We start from the raw sequence: 22,025 nt of genomic DNA on the forward strand, positions 1-22,025 counted from the left end.
GGCTTCCCACAGAGCCATTCTTTTAGTACAGTTTGAGAAAGTGTTTGGAGCTTGCTTGTGTGGAAAAAAATATATCTATTTATAATAAAAAATATATCGTGTTAAAAAGAAACCAATAAACCCGTGTTGCTATATATATATTTTAATAAGTTATAGATTTCAAAGTTTAGGTTAATTTTCAAAGGATCTTTTATTCTACAAACTAGAAGCCTTTCCAGTCATTCCAGCAGGTAAGCGTCTTTTGATAATGCCAAATAGTTCCTTCATCAGAAAAGTAGGGTATTTGCACAGAAATAACCTTTAGTTTTCCTCGGTATGTAATAAAAGGCTTGCTTTAAAAGCTGTAAGGCTTTGGGGGAACAACAGTAGATTTAAATCCACTGCCCTAAGAGCGGCTAAATATTCCAAATGTGAGTTACAGTTCTGATCAGGGATAACTCATAACCTGGAGATATATAAGCATTATGTAATACGTAGCATAAATTTGTCTCAGTTGAAGGTTTTCTGAGGGATCTCTGGCCCCATCCTCTGCCCTGTTGTGCCTCTCCATTTCTGCAGAAAACCATCCATCCAACACAAGTAGCCCTACGGGTAGCATCTCAGCCTCCCAGCTGAGAGCAATCAGAGCCTGCCATATTAATGCGGAGTGCCATTTCTTTAATTTATGTGGGCTGTGAACCAAGCACCAGGAGTTCTGATTTACCATTCCTTTTCTATTTAGTGATGGAAAAAGCTACTGCCTACACTTGGGGCAGGAGTATTTTCAACTACTGCTACTAAATCAAGGAGATTAAAGAATGGGAAGTTTAAGGGCTTCACATGAGAATTTCTCTTTTGGTTGCCTTTCAGTGGGAAAAAAAAAAAAAAAAAAAAAAAAAAGGAGTTTTGGGGCTGTTAAGGAAAAAATATATATATATATATCTTTCTATATGGCTGCACTTTCGCTGAATTTTGGGCAGAGTAAGATAACATGTCCCTTGATTATATTAAAGACACTGTAATGCAACACACATATTTGGGATTAATACATGTTTTACATTTTGTTCAAATGCTTCTCTCTTTAAAGAGCAGTATAGAATAAGTGTAACTTTTAACTGTTCTGTTAGAGAAGTTATTTTAATTCTTTATAATTAGTGGAAGTTCTAAAGAAAAATGATCCTCTGGTATTCTTAAGGTAACTGTAGCTGTTGGTAAAGGAACTGCTGGAGATGACATTTGGAGTTCTTAGCAGCAGGAAAACTTAACGAACTTCCTCCCTTTAACTAGAGATTTTACAAATTTTCTTAATTGAAGCTTTCAAAAAGTGAACACTTTGACACTTGAGAGCACTCCTCTTACCTGAACTAGTATTTTTTTTTCTTTTTTTTTTTTTCTTTTTTTCTGAGTGGTAGTTAATTACTTGCTGATGGCTCAAAGACTTAAGAAATTTGCTGCTGTAAAAATTGCATCCATGTGTTTTAGAGCTCCATTAAAAGACTGATTTATTCAAATGTTGTGTAAATGATGTAGGTATTCAGATTAGTAGGTTATTCAGATTAATGGGGAGTAGATACAGAAAGCCTAGTAAAAAATATTGAAAGTTTTGAAATTCACAATTTACAAGTAGTGTTTGTATATCATCAAAAAGACTTTTTCTTCTGTGAATTAGTATAAAAAAAATATATTTACAAAAATGCAAACTAATAAATATGTAGTACTGTAGCAGTAGAACTAATGAATGTAGAACTAATAAATGTAAGACAATAAAAATAATATATTTTCCTTGTGACCAGGCATAATTCACACAAAAATAATGTTGTAAATTCATTTCATCTACTTTTGGCTAAGCTCCATGACCAGCACTTAAATGCAAATGTTCACTAGCTTTATGTGACAACAAGAAGTTGCTCTAGCAACTAGACAGTGCTTCTTGATAGCCAGCACACAATATAGAAGGCAAAATAACTGGCACTAGGAAACTTTCAGGGGAAAGTAAAAATAGGTCAGAAGGACAAATGCATAAACAAGGACTACATCAAAATTAGTTTGATGGTTTGTGTTTGACAGAGATAGCTGTTGTTTCTTTTAGATCTCCAGATGTTATTTGTCCTACTCTAGAAAATTCACTTTTTTGAGAAACATTCAATTTTGCTGAAAACAGCTATCCTGGCTTTTGTGACTGGGAGGTGTTTCCTGTCCAGTCATCAAACTGGCTGCTAAGTACTTGTCAAAGTTACTACTAAATGATACTGCATTACTCATCCCCTTGCATCCTCTATAATGTCTACTTAAGGAAGGCTTTAATGAGAGGAAGCTTTTAGTTCTCCTGTGTCATTGATGTTCTTCCTCTCAGGTGAAAAAATAAATCATAATTCTAATGCAGTTAAACTTTCGGGGTCACAAAAACACATAAACTGCTAAAAAAAGTGTTAGACTACAACTTTATCTGGATTGCTGTCATGCAGTGCTAGTAGCAGATGTTTTGAGGGAAACCTGTGAACAGGTCATGTCTTTCTCCAGAGTACATCCATGCAGCTTCTGTCATGCCATTCTGCTGTTTAGGGAGTTCTTGAGACAGAGGTTGAATGTGGACCACCATATCTAGGTGCCAGCAATTGACTGTCAGTGTCGTCTGTCAAGCTGTTACTCATACTGAAAGGTTACCTTCAGGCTATTTGTTTTCCTTTCTGTTTGGTAACAATCATGTACCACAATTTGCTATATCTATTTTGGCTATTCAGCACAGTATCTGTTTTTGTACTACTCTGCATTTTGGAACTGCAGCCAAATTCTTTAATCACTGTCATTTGAGACCCAGTGTCCTAAAAACGTCAATAGTTTCCAGAAATCATAAATAGTGAAAACTTTGTTGCCCATCTTAAACAAGGGGAGAAGAAGAGAGAGAGACTCTTCTGTCCCAGCTTCTCTGAAAATTTGGTCCACTGTTCTTACTCTTGGGAACCTTCGAGATGAATGCAGCTATATAATGACATAATTGTGCATGGCTACTATGATTAATTTGTTTGTTAAAAGATTTCATGAGGAAAGCCTGACACGCCACACTGAGTTTTCAAGACTGTTTGAGCTTGCATAGTTTCACAACCAGCAGCATTTTGTGCTAATGGGTTGTCATCTTGAATTCATGATTCATGATAGAAGTAATCAGCCTCAACTGGATAGGTTTTTTTTTTTTTCTGTTTTTAGTCCTTTCATAGTGCTGTGAATGTATGAACATTTATTTCAGGTATTTTCATGATATTGCCATCTGTATAGTGGGTGAAAATGTAAGGGGCATTTCTCTGCTTTTATTAAAGTAGGAACTCCCTTTTTAAAGATCATTGTTTTAAATAAGTTGATATTAACAGAAGTATTTTTTAATCACCATCTGATTATTATAATGATACTGAGAATAATTATAAAATGAATTATATCATAAAGTCTCTTAGTCATAGCTAAATAAAGAATTTTTTTCTTCACATTCAAACAGAATAGAAAGCCAGGCTATAATTAAGGTTCTGATATGATAAAGTGAGTCTGGAAATATAACAGATGTTTAAAAGACTATTCACGTGTAGTTAAAGGTTGAGTGTATTTTTGAATCGTATTTTGTTCTTTGGTAGCTACACAGAATAATAATGGTGAAGCGAAAAGAAATATTGCTAGTGCTACAGTAGAAATGTAATATTGATGCTCAGTTTTCAGGTGTTTCATGATAACCACTGCACCCAGCTCTGATCTGGGCTATGCATCACAAAAAAAAACAAACAAACAAACAAACAAAAAAAACATACAAATCACACAAATAAATCCGCCAAACTGAAAGTGTTACCAAAACAACAAAAAGATTATGTGCTAATTGGATTTGTAAATCAATTAGTAGAATGGCCTGTTTCTGTGCTGCTGATTCTATTAGAATAAAAATCAAATATTGGTTCTACAAAAAAAAAAAAACCTACTGCTTAATAGAAATTAAGACTAAGAAGACAATTTGATCATCAGGCATGCTTTCATGTGTATTAACAGCTACTACATTACATTCAGTCTCTAAAAACTCTAAAAATGTGTACTATAGAACAGGAAAATCAATTTGATAGAAATGTTCAAGACCCATTTAGCAGCAGCTAATTGATAAGAAAGAGATGTCAAAACATAGACCCACAGAAGGAGAGAGAGAAGGAAAAAGTAAAAATAAAAAAGGTAAAGATACTCTGCTCAAATGCTGAAAATGAGGTTGACTTGGGCCAATACAAACTAATTAGGATCTCCTTACTGATGAAGAAATTTTGATATATTTTACAGCCCTTGTCACCATGGTGCAATAACATTCATATCTGGACATGTTGCAGTGAAGTGTACCTCGTATTGAGTGTATTTAGGTAGCTTTGTATTGGGAAGATATGAGTCTAATAAACTGTAACACCAGAGAAGTAGTCCAGTTGATTCATTTTGGTAACTGCCCCTAGCATGACAAAACCCTTGGTTTTGGTATTTTCTTGGTCTTGTACAGTTCCAGATGACATTACTTACAGATTGTTTTGCTTTAATTTTCACCAGATCCTTGTATCGAGTGGTATTTCAAGATGTGCATCACTTTTACATACAGTTTATTTTTCCATTGGTACCACCTTTGCAAACTTGAGACTTCATTTTGGAACTTAGGACTGAATGATTGTCAGAAACAATGTGGATAAGATATGGGTATAAAATGGTATAGATGAGAATGAGCAGGACTGCAAAAGAATTTTAATGCAAGATGGAGAAAATTTTAGATGCTGTTATACTTTGATGCTATGGAGTTCGTGGAATGAACTAAAAAGAGATTTTAAAATTGAGTAACTGACAAAGAAGATGATCAAAGAAGTGGTATTTGAACGCATGAAGTAGAACGTACTGGTAAAGCACACCGGATAGAAGGAAATAAGGATAATTTAAGCAGGGTGTGATAATTTGCATATAGTTAAAACATTTACGGATGAACTAACAGGTAGTGGACATCTTGTGCTGGAAGACCAAGCACAACTCAGAGGAGAATGCAGAGCATAAATGATGCAGAGATTAGAGTGAAAACTATTCTGCTCTTGGCTTTCAGGTCTAGGTTGCAGTGAAAAAGATTATGCTGTCAAAGCTGACTGAGTTCAGGGGATGTGCAGGATTTGGGGTAAGGGGAAAAGGAAAAATTATGAAAAATTGAAAATATTACTCAGGCTTCCAAGAAAACAGCTGTATTTAAAAGGAAGTATCATAACTTCTGTAAAGGATGATATCTTGACAGCACTGAATTTACTGGGGTACTTCAATTATGTAATAAGTATTTTGCCTTCATTAAACAATTTTGCAGAGAAAAACAGTTCAGTCAGTAAATGAGTGCTCATAAAATTTTGCTTGAGAATACTGCTTTATGGAACCAAAAATTATAAGAAAATGCATTAGTTATTGTTCAAGAGGAGGAGAATTTCACTGAATAAGAAATGATCAGATGATTTAGATAAGGGTATTCTTATGTCTTTTACATTACAAAATTATGTGGAATATCTACTTTTAATGTAATTACCTAGGCAACTGTAGAAGGAATATTCTGTAATTTATTAGCTGATAGCCTTGCTATGTCAACCATTTTAATGGGAATTACTGAGAAGTGAGAATTAACATATTAACTAATGATGTTACTGCAGAGGATATGAATAGGTACTTCTGTTGTCCACCATTCTTTGGTTAATTTATTTACTCTAAAGTGATGTTGGCTAAACCAAATGCCACTTATTAAATACAAAAGTCTTTTCCACACAATATTGTATTAAAAACTAGAATGTTAATACCTATAAGGTATTAAGTTGGTATGTTCTTAGGTTTTGCCAGGTTCTGTATTTTTTGTTTTCTAATTTGGTTCTATGATGTACACTTCCTGTTTGCCATAGACTGACTTAGCTTTAAATGTCCTACATTCAAGTGGCCCTTAATCTAAGGCAGAAGAGACCCAGCTCTTCAGATGGTACAAATTAATGTGGTTAACTAACTATATTGTTTTATACAAGCCAAGTGCCTATTTTGCTTAATTCAGTAGTACATGAGATCAACAGTTCTGCTGAAAGCTGGATACAGATAAGAGAGTCTGCAGCACGAAGCTATGACTCAGTACACATATATCACACATTCTGCTCCCAATTCTCTTAACAGGATTAGCTAGGCAATAGTTGTCCCATCTGAATACATATTTTGTGGAGTATTATTCCACTACATAGAATGTACAAGGTTACACAGCATCTCTTTAAATATCAATATAAATATTTTAGAAAATTCTTGTTCTATCTGTTGACCTATAGATAGGGAGAACATTCACTGTGTGTATTGGGTGCCTCACTAGCAGTTCTCTTACAGTATGTATGTTCCAGCATTTTCATTTGTTTGGGTTTTTGTGTTTTGGTAGCTAAGGCCTGAATACAGACTTTTGAGGTCTCTGTGAAAAATATTAGGTTGCTTTGCCAGGTTGCTTTCTTGCAGGAGTTTGTCTCACTTTCATTCCTCCCCACCATGGCTGTCCTCTAGAGTTGTCTTCTTGCACTTGAACTGCATATACTGAAGCCTTTCATTGAGACAGTACTCTATTTCCCAACCTTATTAGGATGTATCAGGCTTCTCCACCTACATATCTTGCTTTGCAGTCAGTCAGCTGCTGTTTCACTTGATCTTGTCTAGAGCTGCAGACATTTTTTAGCAAAACAGAACATTGTTGCAAAGTACTTGCCTGATCTGTCAAAGCATTTCATTTTGAAGATTCCTTCTTTCAGAGAATAGGGCAGAAAAGTCTGGGATCTCTTACCCTAGTCAGAGTTTTTAGGATTTCCAGGCCTTCCTGTTGGAAAGGCACTTGGCTGCATTTCAAGTTGCAGGACTACAAAGCCCAGGGCTTACCAGATGCCAAATGCTGCCTGAAAACAAGGAGTTGTGTCCTGAGCCTATGCTGAAAGATGAGCAGGGGGCTCAGGGTGTTCATTTCTCTTCATTAGTTCTTAGGATGCAAAGTTTCTATTGCCTTTAGAGGAAGTTTACCAATGTAGTAAATCTCCCTGATTTGTATGAGGCATTTATTCTCTTAAATTTAATTGCATAAATCATCTATGGTTTTAACTCCCGGATAGGTAATGGATAGAAACAGAATGAGGATCTCAGCATTTTCCTTCCTTTCTAATGTTTTCTGTATTCTGATTTTTGTAATGAACCAAGTAACTTCTGCTAAGCAGTATTTGTAACTGCTCACTGATCAAAACAGTAACTATATGCACTTATTTTTTCATAGGAAAATATGCTACTTGTGCAAATCTAAATATATATTTGAAAAAAAAAATAGAATAGCATAGAATGTATGGCAAGAATACTATTTCTGTTCTATCATTCCAATTTCATGCATAAAAGACTGTTGGGTTCAGATTCTGGATGTTTACCAGCAAGTGACATTGATTCTAAGTGTAACTGGACAAATTTTGGAAGGAAATTAATAAAATACAGAGATATAGAAGTTTTGTTGTATGTCAAATTGTGTCATGTAGGCTTAGTCTAGTTTAATTAAACAGGCCATTGACATACAAGGCCTGTAATAAGAGATTTGCAATTTTCAGTGGAGGCAGTACTCTAACAGATATAACAGTCTTTCTTTAGTGGCACTGCAGTGTGTTAAGAGCTTCTTCCATTATGTTCACTGCAATGCTGAAAATAACAAAGTATTAGAAATGAATCACTATAAGCATTGCAGTCAATGTATTACCTGTTTAAATTAATGTTCAGAAGCTACCTTGCTGAAGAACTCCTACAGGAAATCCTAATATACATTTTATTTTATGATTAGAGCTAAAATAAAGCTGTTTCACTGAAAAATGTGTGGAAAGTATTCCAGTGGAAATACTAATGCCAAGTTCATTCCCCATGAGAAAGAATATCAGTTAGCTTTTTGGTTGAAACCATTTCAACCATGTTCAAACACGTATTATGGTTGCAAAACTCATGACAAAAATTGTAAAGACCGTTTCAAAAAGCACAGTGGATTGATTGGATTGGTTTTAGCTGTGGTTTCTAAGCATCCATTGAACAGACATATATAGCCATAGGAGAGTTTGCAATGAGACTGACTGTAAGGAATGTTTGGTGAGATGCCATATTGTTGTGTTGACTCAAATACTCAAAAAGCAAGGTGGAAAATCTTGAGATTTTGTAGAGTCAGTGAGGGAGGATCAAGCCTGTAGCTGCAGACAGTAGTGGCATACTCTACAACCTGGGCTGACCTACTCAAAGCATATTGCAGCTTCCTTCAGTCCCTTCCTGCAGCTTTCTCAAAGAAACCAAGTTAAGAAGGGATCCTTGAGCACACCTCTGCACCTTGAAATGACTGGGTATGGGAGGATTGCTGGGGCTATGAGTTTAGCTGATTTCAGGTGCCTTCGCTGTTTATGTCTTAAGGATTTGCATTTTTCCTTCAACTTGCCCCAAGTTCTATTTCATTTCATTCAGCTGAGGAATGTGTTCTCAGTGATGTGGCTCTTGACAGGCATTTGCATCCCCTGCTCTGATCAAGTCTCTGCTCTTCCAGGCATATAGAAGTATACAGCAGTGATCTGGCTTCATTCAGTTTTTTATTTGTTTTTAGGCCTGGTCTGTGTTTCAGCTAAACTGCCAATTATTTTTCAGGCTCCTTGGTTCTTCCATACAATTTCTCTTAAGTCATCCCTCTACAGAGATTGACTTTCTCTGTTTTGCAATGCTATGGAGATTCTTGTCTATGTCACAAGAAAATCTGGAGGTGTATCTGTGCCACCTTTCCCAATTCATGTTTTACAAAACATTTTAGAGCTCAGAGGAGCTGCTAATTTCTTTTTTCTTTTTAGACTTCACAAAACACTATTTTACTTTACTATGTTTTAATTGATTATTTTTCCAATTAAATTCAAGAGCTTCTGTGATAAGCAAGACTAATAAAAAGTTTTAGTGAAGATTAATATGTATCTAGAATTTACATCTGAATTTCAAAGAACTTTTTTTAAAAAATAGTGCCCATGCATTTTTGTTTCCGTAACATTTATGCTTTCTGATATGTTTGTCCTTTTTTTTTTTTCCTGTACTTTTTTCTATTATTATTTCTTTTGTTTGCCTTTGGCTTTTTCTTCTCTTGTACAATGTATATTGTTCTAAATGGATCTAGAAAAGCATTTTTTATTATACTGACAAGAACAGCAACACCTCTGTAGATTGTCCTACAGCAAAGGCATGACAGAATAAATGATCATAAATAAATCATCTTACATGGTTTCTATGTTTCCAGTCTTTCACTTCTTCTCTCTAAGGGGCAAGTGCTCTGGCAAACTACTGCCTTGCACAGCACTTGAGACCTAGAACAGATACTGACAGAACAGATATGATTGTTGTTTTGCCTGCCATAGCTTAGGATTTGAACCCAAATCCCAAGTGTATGACAAAATAGGTACTGGAAGCCATCAACGATTGATAGTTGCTTGAACTTCAATAGTTATACCTCTTCAGCTGTTCATTCTGCATGGTCAAAGTGCTATTGGCAGAGGTCACATTTGCTGGTCCAGAATTCAGGTACTATATGTGGCTTGCAGAAAGACATTAAACATGGGCATGGATGGCCTAAACTCTCCATGTTTCTGTTTCCTATGTATGAAATAAGAGGAAATACTTACTTGCTTTATACTTTTTAATGTGTAATTTGTACTGACAGTCTTTAGGACAGAAAGTTGAGTTTGTTACAGTTGTAAATATATTCTCAGAAGTCACATTAGTTGATAAAGGAGAGTGATGCCTTCTAATGCATAATCTAGCCTTTTGCTGCATCGCTTTGCCTTTCTTTTACACTCGTATTCACAGTCCCTGCATTTGAAAGATCTGAAATAGAGGAATATCTGATACTGTGTGTCATGTGCATGTCCTGCTACATGTTTGAAAGTTACTGTCTCATATTGCTGATTGAACAACTTCTGGTGCATGTGTTTAAGTGCAATGCCACTGAGTACAAGGGGCTCCATGAAGACCCAAGGGACGGGCAAGTCTTAAGTGGTGTTTTTATTTTAATTTATGTGTATTTTGGAAGCAGGACTGTTACAGAGACTTTTGAGAGAAGGTGTGTCTATTTACATGCTTTTAATTATTAAATTGCCTAACCCAGAGAAAGTACTGAGATAATAGATGTGTACATGGATCTTGCCTACAAAGCTAAGTGGTAATGCAGAAAATAAGGCATAATAATAAGGGCAGACATGAAGTTCTTGAGATAGAAATTGGTAGCACCAGAATACTGAAAACCTGACTAAGGTCATGAGGTTTATATTTTTCCAAACTGCTGTGAAAAAATTCTGCAAGCATATGTGTGTCTCATTTGCAATATTAACTAAAATAAGTATACAATCAGCAAATGCAATTCATGCTTTTTACTATGATTACAGAAATATTTCTACAGAAGTATCCTATTAAAAAGAAGGAAACCAAAGATAAATTGAGACTTTCAGATACTAGACAGCTACTCCCTGGGGGTTATTGTGAGGCCAGCAATATGCCAGTGCTGTACAAAATAGTCCACTGTTTAAGTGGAAGGAAACATGAGTGACAAATGTAGTATTCAACTGAGCTTGTTATTATGAAGGTCAGAGTCTTTGGCTGATGGGAGAAATAGACCTTGCCAAAAGTGTCAACTAGTAAGGGAATTTGTTAAATAAACGTCAATGAAAAGTATGCCTATAGAGAAGCAAATGTTTTGCCTTCTTATTGCTAAAATAAAGTGGGCAATAGATATTTAAAATATTGTTTAATCTCTTTGGACCTCTATTTCCAATTGTTAATGTCTAAAAGTATTTTGGAATATTTCTCAGTTTTCAGAATTTCAAACTTTTTAGTAGAAACAGTAATTTTTATTATTGATAAACAGCTTCTCATGTGGTATTCTCGAAATTATATGAATTCTCCATACTCTTACCTGGTTGCTGTCACTGAAAGGATGTATAACAGTGGTGTGAAAGAGCAAAATGTCACATTCCTCTAAAGTGCAGTTTTGACTAATCACATTTTACTGGCTCAGAAGTCCCTGTGTGCACTTGAAAAGAGAGCTGTAGAGCAGTGCTAGTCACTGAGTTGTGTAACACGGAACACGTTCATCTCTATTGCTGAAGCAGCTATTGGCAGAGGAATTTTACTAAAATCACTGCCTCTTGGATCCTGTTTCAGGTGGGATTCCATTTGTCCTCACGGGAGAGTTTTTCCAGCAGTCTCAGAGGCCAGCCGCTTTTATGATAGCTGGGACAGTCAACTGGCTCTCCAACTTCGCAGTCGGACTGCTCTTCCCTTTCATTCAGGTACTCAGAATTCCTGATCTCTGATATTCTGTGATATAGTTGATACTGGGGCATACGCTGTTTGAATGGTAATTTTCAGGTAATAATAAATGTCCTTTAATTTAAGTGGATGAAATTCCCACCATCTTTGTGATGCATTTCAATTGTACTACCCACAGATTTCATTTTCTGAATGTCCTGAAGGAAACTGTCCGGAAAAAAAAAAAAAAAAAGATCTCTCTATTGTAGCAGTGGACAACCCTATAAGGCAAATTCCTTGTGGGAGTGCTGTAGCAATACAGTCTGATGGCTATGTCCGGAAGTCCCAGTCAGTGATGATGATTATCCCTGCCTTCTTCTTCAACCACTCTTCTTCTGGCTTATTCTATGCTTTGAGAATTCTCGTTAGTTCACTGGGGAATAAATGCTCTCTGTTCCTCCCTCTGTCTGAGCTCATCTTCACGGCTCTCTTCTTTTCAGTCTCTGCTGACAGGCTTCTTTAGCTGGTTCCTGCATGGATGTTTTCTGCATGGATGAATTTGCTCCTGTCCCGCCTTCTCCAAGCTCCCATAAGCTTCACTTCTAGTGGATTGCTTCTTTATTTCCTTAGCTGAACAAGCAGAGGATTGAGGACAGTTTCCTTGAGACCTGTCTGACAACTAGTGTTTGTATTTTAACAGCATAAGTTTATTGTCTAAAAAATAAAAATGAATAAAATAAAATTTAAAGCTTTACATAGAACAGCATTTTCCCCCTCTGAATCCTATAAGCACCTCATCTTGGTTGATGTGCAATTGGCAAAGGAGGCATCCAGCAGCTTCTCATGCAAAACCACACTGAGGGCCTTTTCCTGACCATGCACTTCTCCCGGGCTCACGTGGGAGCAGCTTTTCTGTCTCAGGAGCTGAAAGGCAGGTGATCAGTCCCATGAAAAACTGTTTAAACTTTTTAAAGAGCCAACCAGCTTCACTGTTAACATTTTGAGTGTGAAACTCAAAACTATGAGACAAAGTACAGAATTTCTAACTGGTTGCTTAAAATGCACAGAGGAAAATATAAGAGGCAGGAGAAGGGCATAGAAAGGAATGAGTCCTCTAGGCTCTCTCCAGAGAGATTTTGGAACATTACACTTCAGATCATTTATGAGTAATGAGACTTGAAAAACAGGCAGGGAGGTGGTCCTGCTCTTTGTGCCTTCTTAAAACTGAAAATTGTATGATACATTATCATATGCAATACGGTACAACATGTCTTACTCTAAGCCTTTATATATTAATTTCCACTGCTTTTACTAAGTAGTAGTGTTTGAAAGTAGTATCTGTTAGAGATAATATATGGGAGAACTTGTAGGCATTATAAAGTCTGACCCTTGATCTAAGTTTGACATAATATAAAATTTCTTTTAAAAGGAAAATGTCTCTAGTCATTGTGATTACTTGGATCACCTTCAAAAGTTAACATGATTATAAAGCCTGTCATCCTTCCAAACTCTGTACTACTACTAACAATAACTTCAATTAGACTGCTCAGAGCTATAAGAGTTAAGGGCTGAGTGAAGTCGGCTATTTTTTCACCAGTTTTATATCTCAGAGTAAGGACTTGCAAGCTCAGACTTAAAAGTCTGATTTTCAAAAGGTGATATTTCCAAAAGAGGTAGAGTTGACAATTCTTTTCCCACTGAGGTCATTAGATGCAAATTCAGCAGAGAAACAATTAGACAAATCCTCTATGTTTTTGAAAACCTGACCTTAGTCATCAGCATCAGCCTGCTCATCCAGCATGCGGATGCTTCTGTGTAGTTTATTAGCTTTTTCTTCAAAAAGACAGGGACTGACCATTGAAGCAGCACAGGGAGAATGCCTCCTGTCCTGGATGGCTGGGTACCAATGGTACCTATGCTTGCCTCTGTGGTGGCCGATGCCAGCAGGGAACGAAGTCCCAAATCTGAGGCAGTATAATCAGTATACTTTTATTTGTGTATTTTTTAATAATATAGAAACAATTAATAATTATGTTTCTCCAAAATTGCAGTTTCTAATTCCTGCACAAAACCAAGGAGTTGCCTCCTGGTCAGATCCAATTCACAAATCCATCTCAGTTGGATCTGAATTTACACAATTCAGGACTCTTCCATTAGTGAAACCTTCTCTCTTGTTCTGATAATCCCCCCTGGTAGGTCACCTGATGGGAACTATTTAAAAAAGACTCTCAATAAATTAAAGTGAAAAGGCAAACTACATTTTCTATTTCTTTCACATGTATATTAAAGCTTTTTGAGTGTTTTAGTATTCATGAATATGAAGTTTGCTATTGCCTTGGGAAATTTATCATTTTGTGTCATAAAAATTTCTCTTTGAGTGGTTACAAGATTACCAGTTTATTTTTAATGAAGAAAATTATATTTCCATATTACAAGGGTTTGGATTTTCTCTTCTTTAAAAAATAATAAAGAAAGAAAGCTTACAGTTTGCACCTGAAGATGAAAGCAGTGTTACTCAGACTGATTTTTTTAAAGCTTTTTCACAAGATCAATCTATAATGTCTCCTCATTCCCTAACTTTCTCTTTTTTCTTATTTCATTCAACCTCAAACCTCAAAAACCTATTTCATTCAACCTCAACCTCAAAATTCAGCTTGTATTTCTTTACAGAATGGCAGTTGCCTCTCCTTAGCTCATTTTTGTAATTCAAAAACAGAAAAAAAAATCTTTAAAATGTCTCCACAGAATGAGTGAATAATCCTTCTGTATATTTAAATGCTAATCTGATTGCTTGAGTGACAGCAACCACTTTTTTGATCATTGATATGCTTCTATAAAATTATCCCAAACTTCTGGGAAAAAATATATTAACATTAGAGTTATTCAAAAAATCAAGCAGTAGTTCTCCAAATGTCTCCAATTAATTAGTGTGAATGTCTAGATTTTCTCCCCTCAACCATCTGTAGAAATATGTAATAGAATAAAACACTGGCTTGTGTAATTTAAATTCTCCATTAAAAACTATGGATGAGATTGAAAATGCAGCATACAAATCAATTTTGACAAATTACAACTAATTTAAAATGTTGTTATATTCCAGACCTCATGACTGCCTATCTGAGACATTTGTTTGTGCAAGGAATCATAACTGAGGTTAAAATGACAACAGATACTGGAATGAATTTACAACTACATTTGATATTGTGTGATTACTAGAAGGTATTTGATAATAGGTCTCAAAATAATGTATTTTTTGCATTTTTTTTAGGATAAAGTAAAATAATTTCAGAACCACTATTGCATAGGATTTTAGAACATAAAGAGAAATTGTGAAAGGTCTGGTTTTAAGTCCAGAGGCATTTTAGACATGCGTTCAATATAGATCTTAATCTTGAGAAGTGTCAAACATCACCTTGAGTGGTACTCAGCACTATCTCTCTCCAATTGCCTTCACTTGAGAATGAATCATAGGATCATAGAATCAATTAGTTTGGAAAGATTTAAGATCATGAAGAGATCTTAGGTTCAACCAACAATCTAACGCTACAACTCCACTGTTAAACCATGTCCACAATCTCTCTTAAATACCTCCAGGGACAGTGAATCCACCACTTCCCTTGGCAGCCTATTCCAATGCTTACCACCCTTTCCATGAAAAAATTCTTCCTGATATCCAATCTAAAGTTCCACTGGTGCAACTTGAGGCCATATCCTCATAGTGAAATAGTGTTGACGAAAATGGGGTTCTAGCTTCTTTATGATGTTGACATGACCCAGGATAACTCAGTATAACATCTGCTTGAATGCAACATGTCAAACTCAGAACATTAATTTTCTTCTTCTGGTGTTCCTAGTATAATTTCTGTTTCCAAATGTTTTACCTTCTGGGAATATAAAACAAATTCTCATTGTGATTTCTTTCTAAGTAAATGCTAAGCTAACTGTAACACCTGGAGCAAATTGAATATCGTAAAACAGACTTCAAGTATTTGCTCATATTTGAAGAGAGTTTATGCTCAGTATGCAAACCTGTGAGTAATCAGCCTAGCTTTATTTTTTTGTGTGTGCAGAAATCATATTGAAAATGAGCGCCTGTAGTCATCCACAACGTATCATTCCATCATTTATTCATATAATCTGTTGGGAATGGGTATAATACTCTGTGCCTCAAGTGAGCAGGCATAACAAACCAAAAAAGATGTGAGCAATTGTGGATATAATTATAGAATTGTCCCAGCTAGAAAGGAGCCCAGGAAGTTTTAGTCAAACCTCTCGCTCAGAGATGGCCAGCTGTGAGATCAAACAAAATTTCTTAAGTCCTTGTCTAGTTGTGTCTTGAAAACCTCCAAGAATGGGTGCATCTCTGTTAGTTTTAAAATTTGGAGGACTCAGTAATCAAAACTGGCAATGGATAAAATGTAACCATGGTTTGGCCATTTCTAAGAATAGATTTAATCTCAGTTTTAAAAATTCAATATTATTCACTACCAGTCCTGAGTTGGAATAAAACTCACTAAAAATTTGAAAAAGAAGTGGGTAATTCTTAGTACTCATCCATATGTTTTATTGGGTTTATTGTTTTATGAGAATCACTTTGTCTTTGAATATTTGCTGGGTGTCAAAAGGTGCGTGTATTCTATTTTCCTTCTGTAAAACTAACTTTAGAAAATTAATCAGGAATAGTCCATGGGACAGAGGGTATTTGTTTATCTTGAGAAAAAGGAATATCGTACTGTTAAATATATAGCATCAAAAGGAAATACAGATAGGACCATTTTATGTTCCTGTATAATGTGAAATTTGTGAACTTGGCACACATGAGGTAGACTGAAAAATATTTGTAAAAGTGAAGCATAGAAGTTTTCGTTCAAGCTTCCCCATGTTTCAGGCTAAGAAAGCAGCCAAATGTTGCTTCCTGATGCACAGTGGTTGCTGGGATATTTCTTGCTTTACACTTTGTGGATCAGTGATATTAATGGTCTGCAGAAGCCAATATGAGGCAATCAGTTTCTCCTTGAGAAAACCACAAAGGCTGTTTTGATGAGAATACATGAGTATTAATGGTGTCACTATTATTTCTTGTAGGAGAAAGCCACTGTGAAGGTCTTTTCATGCAAAGGGTAAAACTTGCACTGCCCTGAACAGAGCAGGAACAGAGCAGGAAGCCCACCATCACTGAGAATAACTTTTGTGTAGGGATCTTCCTCATCACAAGTGCCTCAGTTACATCTCTGTTCTAATCTCATTGGTTGTTGCTATACAACTAAATCACATAATATACCTCCATATGTCAGATTTTCAGTTTAAATACACTAACAGGAATGAATAGCACTAGCAGTATAATTAGTGCTTAGCTCCGTAATTTCTTTTAGCCAATGGAACTGCTAAGGGGAAGAACAAATATATTCTTAATATATTGGGTTGGTTTTGGTGAGTGTATAAGTTTTAGTGAGTAATTCCAGGTATTTCCATATTTGTAATATGGTCATCTGGGTGGTTGGGTTGAAACATTCTTTTCAATAATGGCAGGGGGATTGGAACAAGGAGATACATAAAGGTCCCTCCAACTCAACCCATTCTATAATTCTGTGGTTGTAGGTATTTTATAAAACCTCCAAGTTGCTAAGATGTTTAGTATGTGGCATCAATTAGTCTTTGGCTAGAATATGCAAAGAGGATTAAAAAAAAAAAAAAAAAAAAAAGTGAGCCTGACACACAGGGAGCAAAAGCATACCTGTCTGTAGACAGCATAAAGAAGAATTTTGAAGATCTGTTCTTTGTGTTGTGTATACATTCTTTCTAGCAACGTGCTTTTTAAATATAGACTTGCAGTTGCAAGCCTTTTTGAATTAGAGTATTTACAACAGTGGCTATGTGGTTTCTGTTTTGTTTTTTTTTTTTTTTTCCCAAGATAGTAGATTGCGTGGCTTAAGTTTGCTGACTGTTGTTCAACATGTAGAGCCTGATAGATATCAAATCTTATCTTTCATTCCTAGAGTATGACTCCACACTGGGAATGTGTGAATGTTTGTATAGCCTATATTGGAATAAATATTCTTTAAGCTCAAAGTCAGTTAAGAGTACCCTCATCACTTGTGGGAAGGGTGTTAACCTGGAAAACATACAAAGCTATTTTCATGCACAGAGCTATTTGAATACTAAATATGGTTATATTGGGAACAACGTTAGTGCCTGTAGTTCTCTTTCTATAGTGGCACTGTACACTCTTCAGTACAGATACTGTATTTCTGCCCACTTCTCCCCACCTCAAATAAGCTTTGGGTTGCATTTATACCTGAACTTCTCAAAGCTTCTCAAAAGAGGGTCCTGAAATGTGAGAAACTTTGGGATTTGCATCCCTCCTTATTTAGAAGCAGTGTGTTTAACTTTCAGTGGGGCTCTTGGACCCAGCTGAACAGGTGGTAGTGTTTACTGCTGCAGGAAGATGTCCTTAGGAATCTTTTTATTGCAATCAAGGGTAGAGCTGCCAGATTCTGATATCATTTAATCTGCAAGACTGAGCATAAAGTACTCAATAGTAGATAAGACCACACACATTCCAAAAGCCAGGTGATGGCAGTGGTAGTGGGATACTCTTTCTATGCAATTGCTGAAAATTTAGAGCTCTCCTCTTCTATACAAACGAGTTATGTTGAGTGAATTGGAACCTCTAAATGTGCAGCATCTTAATCTGAAAAAGGAGTCTTTAGTTCTGGTTATGCAGAAGAAATAGAGAACTTGAAAGATTCTAGTATGTACTTTAGAAAGAGGATGTTATTTTCTTACCGCCCACACCATATACAGCAGCGTGCCTGTTTGGTCAGAGCTGAATCCTAATAGCAGTGAGAAGACCCAACTCCTCAGCTGCACATGATCCCATCCCAGGTGGCTTCTGCTGCCTCTGTCAGATCTGAACTGAGCCTTGCTTTCCTGGCTTCTGAAACACTCATGAAGAATAATAAAGCCTTTTTATTAAATGCCATTGGAATGGAATGGATTGTTTTATTGATTGTTACAGTGAATGTGAAGCTCACATTTGATGAGGCACAGCACAAAGTCCTCTTCATGAGCCAAGCATTACAAAGGGGTTAGTTCAACCAACAGCTTGAGCAGGGAGGTGCTTTGATACCCAATTTAGTTTAGGTTTCCAGACTTACCAGACCCACTTCCAGTTGCTTATCCATCTTCTGTTTACCTGGTTCCAGGTCTGTTCTCATCACTGGTACCACTAGGAAGTAAGGTGATGAAGCAGAGCTAATGCGTGTTATATTTTAAGGTAGCTGCATCAAGAAGGAAGTTACACAAAGCTTTTAATCATGAGAATATTGTAACTGTAATGCTGTGTGTAGCTTGCCCATCACTGGAGATCTATAAAAGACAGGCAGAGAGATGTCCAGGAAGTGTCTCATTAAGTGGCTCCTTTAAGTTGTTTTTTTTTTTTTTTTTTTTTTCACTGTGGTACATCAGCAATCCCTGCAAGAAGGGCTGCTGCAGGTTGTGGTGGCAGAATCCCAAATCCAAAACAGTGAGCTGACAACTGCAGTCACACCTTCCTTGGAATTCATGAGGGCATAGTAGGAATAATGTATTGATGCTTTGAGCTAAATAACCTTGAAAAAAAATGCTGAGAAATTATAGCAGAAAGAGAAAATGACAATGGAGTGAAAGAAAGCAAAGTTAAATGTATTCCATCTGGGAAAAAAAAAAAAAAAAAAAAAAAAAAAAAAAGTGATAGGCTAACTGAACAACTGAAGATGGAGAAAAGTTCACTTATTTTCTCCAGTTCAAAAGGATCAGAATGCTAAACTTCTCTGGCACATCAGAGAAAGCCTTGTGAATTTCAGAACAACTTGAGCAAGAATCAAGAAGCCAAGGAAATGTGAGGAATTTCTAACCTGAAGGCATTCAAAGTTATATTAGTCATCCTTCTGTGAGCTTATTACTGCTTAATATATTCTCTTTTTTATGGATAACAAGAGGAAACAGATCATTTTCCCTTTGGCAGTAGTGATTCATTGATGAAAAAGGAAGAAAAAAAAAAAAAAAAAAAAAAAAGGAAAGAAACTGACCAAAGGAACCCATGAATTCTTGAATTCTTGTCAATTTTAAGGTAAAGGCCACATCAGATATGACTGTCTGACATCAGCATCTCTATTTGCTAATTGCACTAAAGTGTGTTTCGCTTTTACAACAGTAAACTAGCACTGAAGGTTTGCAGTAGCTTTCATATTTCTCAATAAAGTATTCAGTGATGAATTAAAAATTGCATCTATTTCTGTATTAAATTTAATTGATTTCAGCCTTCATCCATCAGTTACTTTATTTGTTGCAAATTGTTGTTTGTTTAATATCCTGTTGAACAGAACAGAGTGGAGGATTTGATACATTTTTAATTATTGGCTGAAGAGCTCAGGTGAATATATTTCAAACAGTGGTATTTCTGTAAGTCACTCACAAACCATAGGGAATTCATCATTCTATATGATATTTATTCCAGGTAAAGAACATATAAAACATATGAATGGCTAAAGAACATATAAAACAAAATTGTCTGCTTGCCCATAAGCCTCCTGCTTTCTCTTTCTCACAGGTACACCTGTAAACAGAAACTATTTCCCAAACATTCAGATGAACAAATCTGGTAAATGAATATGTACACAAGGGGTTGCAGGCATAGCCTTATTAATTTAGCCAAACTTGAAATTATTACTTGTGGATCTATTTTATGTTGCTGGAAAGAAAATCTGGGGCCTTGACTGACTTTTCTGGAGCTTGTGGTTCAAGAATCTGTTTTAAAGAGTGAGTAATAGCTGGAAGAAATGGTTATGCTCAGGAGGTGCTGGACTGCAGAGGGCGGGGACACCTAGCAAATGAGAAATTTGAGTATTAATATATGTGTAAATAGGTACAATGAGCTGAAGCAAGAAGATGGGACAACAAACTACAGCAGCAGAAAAATGCTTGAAAACCGCTGGTGCAATAGTGTTCAGTGAGTGTTCAGCTGTTACCCTTCAATAAAGCTTGCAGGACAGACTTCTGTAACCAGATGGGGGAGCAGGACCTTAAAATCCGTGTTATCCAGGGACAGGTGCTGTTTATTTTTGTAATACACTGTAAAAATACAAAGAATTACAAGGCATTAATAATTAGCAATTAATTCCAGGACATGACAAGTGAATATGCTATTTTTGTTACATGCTGATGCATTCTTATTTCTTATTTCAGTTTGTTCTCATAGACTGTTCTGGGGCACTTAAAGACTATGCTGTAAAGTATTACTGTGCTGCAGGACACCATAGCAGATTCTTCCAGAAGTTTTCTGTTATAATATATATATATATTTTTTCTAAAAGACTGTGCAGAGCCTGCTTTTCAGGTGTTAAGGCCATGGAGTATGTTCATGCCATCCTCATGCAAGCTTTCAGTCTTCTGAGCCTTCTCAAGCTGGGGGAATACCTCTGTCCAGTGGCTCCATCTCAGCAACCAAAACTGGCTGCCAGGAGCCCTCCTTTTCTACCTCCCTGCCCTGCAGACCAGCTGCTGCTTTGGATTCTTCTCTATCCAAGCAGAAATTTTCCAGAACAACTCATCTTCAGGCTTTCCTCCTAATTCAAATGTTTCCAGGGATGACAGAGGAATACCCAGCTATGATTACAGGCTTGCTAAGTGGAAAACTGATTCTACTAGATGGAGTTTGACTTTTAAGAGTGGCACTGTGGGACTGCATGCCAACAGCAAGGAAAGAAAGAGTATGAATTCAATAGAAGTGTTGGCAAAGTGATTGGTGGAAGTCTTCAAATCTCTCTGCATGGATGTACTAGAAAATGATGTAGATCCCTGTCTAAATGACAAAGAACGTAATTGTTGCTGCCGTTTCCTAAGAAAAATAAAGAGGACTTTAATGGAGCACATTTAGAAATGGGTTTTCCATCTTCCAGGCTTACATGCAGTCCTTGAGAACTGCAGTGATTTTTCCTTTCTCTTACATCTGCCACAGGAGAAGTCTGTGTTATCCCAAAACAGGTGACAGGCATCATTCTTTTGCTGCGTTTTTGCAGCAAGGCTGAGGCAACGATATTAATAAACTGCATGATGCTTTGCAGCTCTGGCAGAGCAATAGCACAGAATATCTCATTTTTGCAGGGACTAATAAACATCACTGTGTAGTTTGAATGGTTTGTCTGGTTATAAAAAACATTGATTTTATGAAGTTGTAATAGTTACATGTATCTGGTGTCATCTACTTTTCTGTGCTGCTTCCCTATAAGTGGAAAGTGGGTCATGTCCAAAAAGTAGGTATATATTGTGCTATAGATCCCAGAGATGAACACTCAGACTTAATATTAAGGACCTGCATAAAATGCTTAAGGTGCCTGGCTCTTCAGGCTGGGGAACCAAGCAAGTGACAGAAATTACCTCTGTAATTCCTTTCTGGTTCGGAAAGGCAATGGAAAACAATGTGCTTTTTACTATGGATACATTTGGTGAAGGCTTCAGTAATACATGACAAACGTATTGGGATGGGATGTTTGGGGCTGTCCTATTCCACCCCATCAATGCCCCATAGGAAACATTAGAAAAAGCTTTAAAATAAGCAACAAATCCTTTTAATGCCTCTGCTCTCAGAAAAGTAAAGCAATCAACAGTATAAGAGCATGAACAAAGAAGATTATTAATTAGATGGCATAATAAATAGAGAATGTGTAACAAAATGATCATTTTAAATATTTATTATG

The 22,025-nt window shown here is 36.2% G+C and overlaps 1 protein-coding gene across 5 annotated transcripts in view; it reads left to right on the forward strand.

Moving 5' to 3' along the window:
- Positions 1 to 22,025, forward strand: part of SLC2A9 (solute carrier family 2 member 9) — a 126,808-nt gene that overhangs the window by 95,627 nt on the left and 9,156 nt on the right. For all 5 annotated transcript variants that reach the window (XM_035324804.1, XM_035324805.1, XM_035324806.1 and 2 more), the window contains one exon: positions 11,203 to 11,330. In XM_035324804.1, the coding sequence (XP_035180695.1) occupies positions 11,203 to 11,330 (128 nt within the window). The remainder of the gene's footprint in view (positions 1 to 11,202; positions 11,331 to 22,025) is intronic.

The sequence above is a fragment of the Oxyura jamaicensis genome, chromosome 4 (genome assembly GCF_011077185.1).
Source record: "Oxyura jamaicensis isolate SHBP4307 breed ruddy duck chromosome 4, BPBGC_Ojam_1.0, whole genome shotgun sequence".
NCBI classification, from domain to species: Eukaryota; Metazoa; Chordata; class Aves; order Anseriformes; family Anatidae; genus Oxyura; species Oxyura jamaicensis.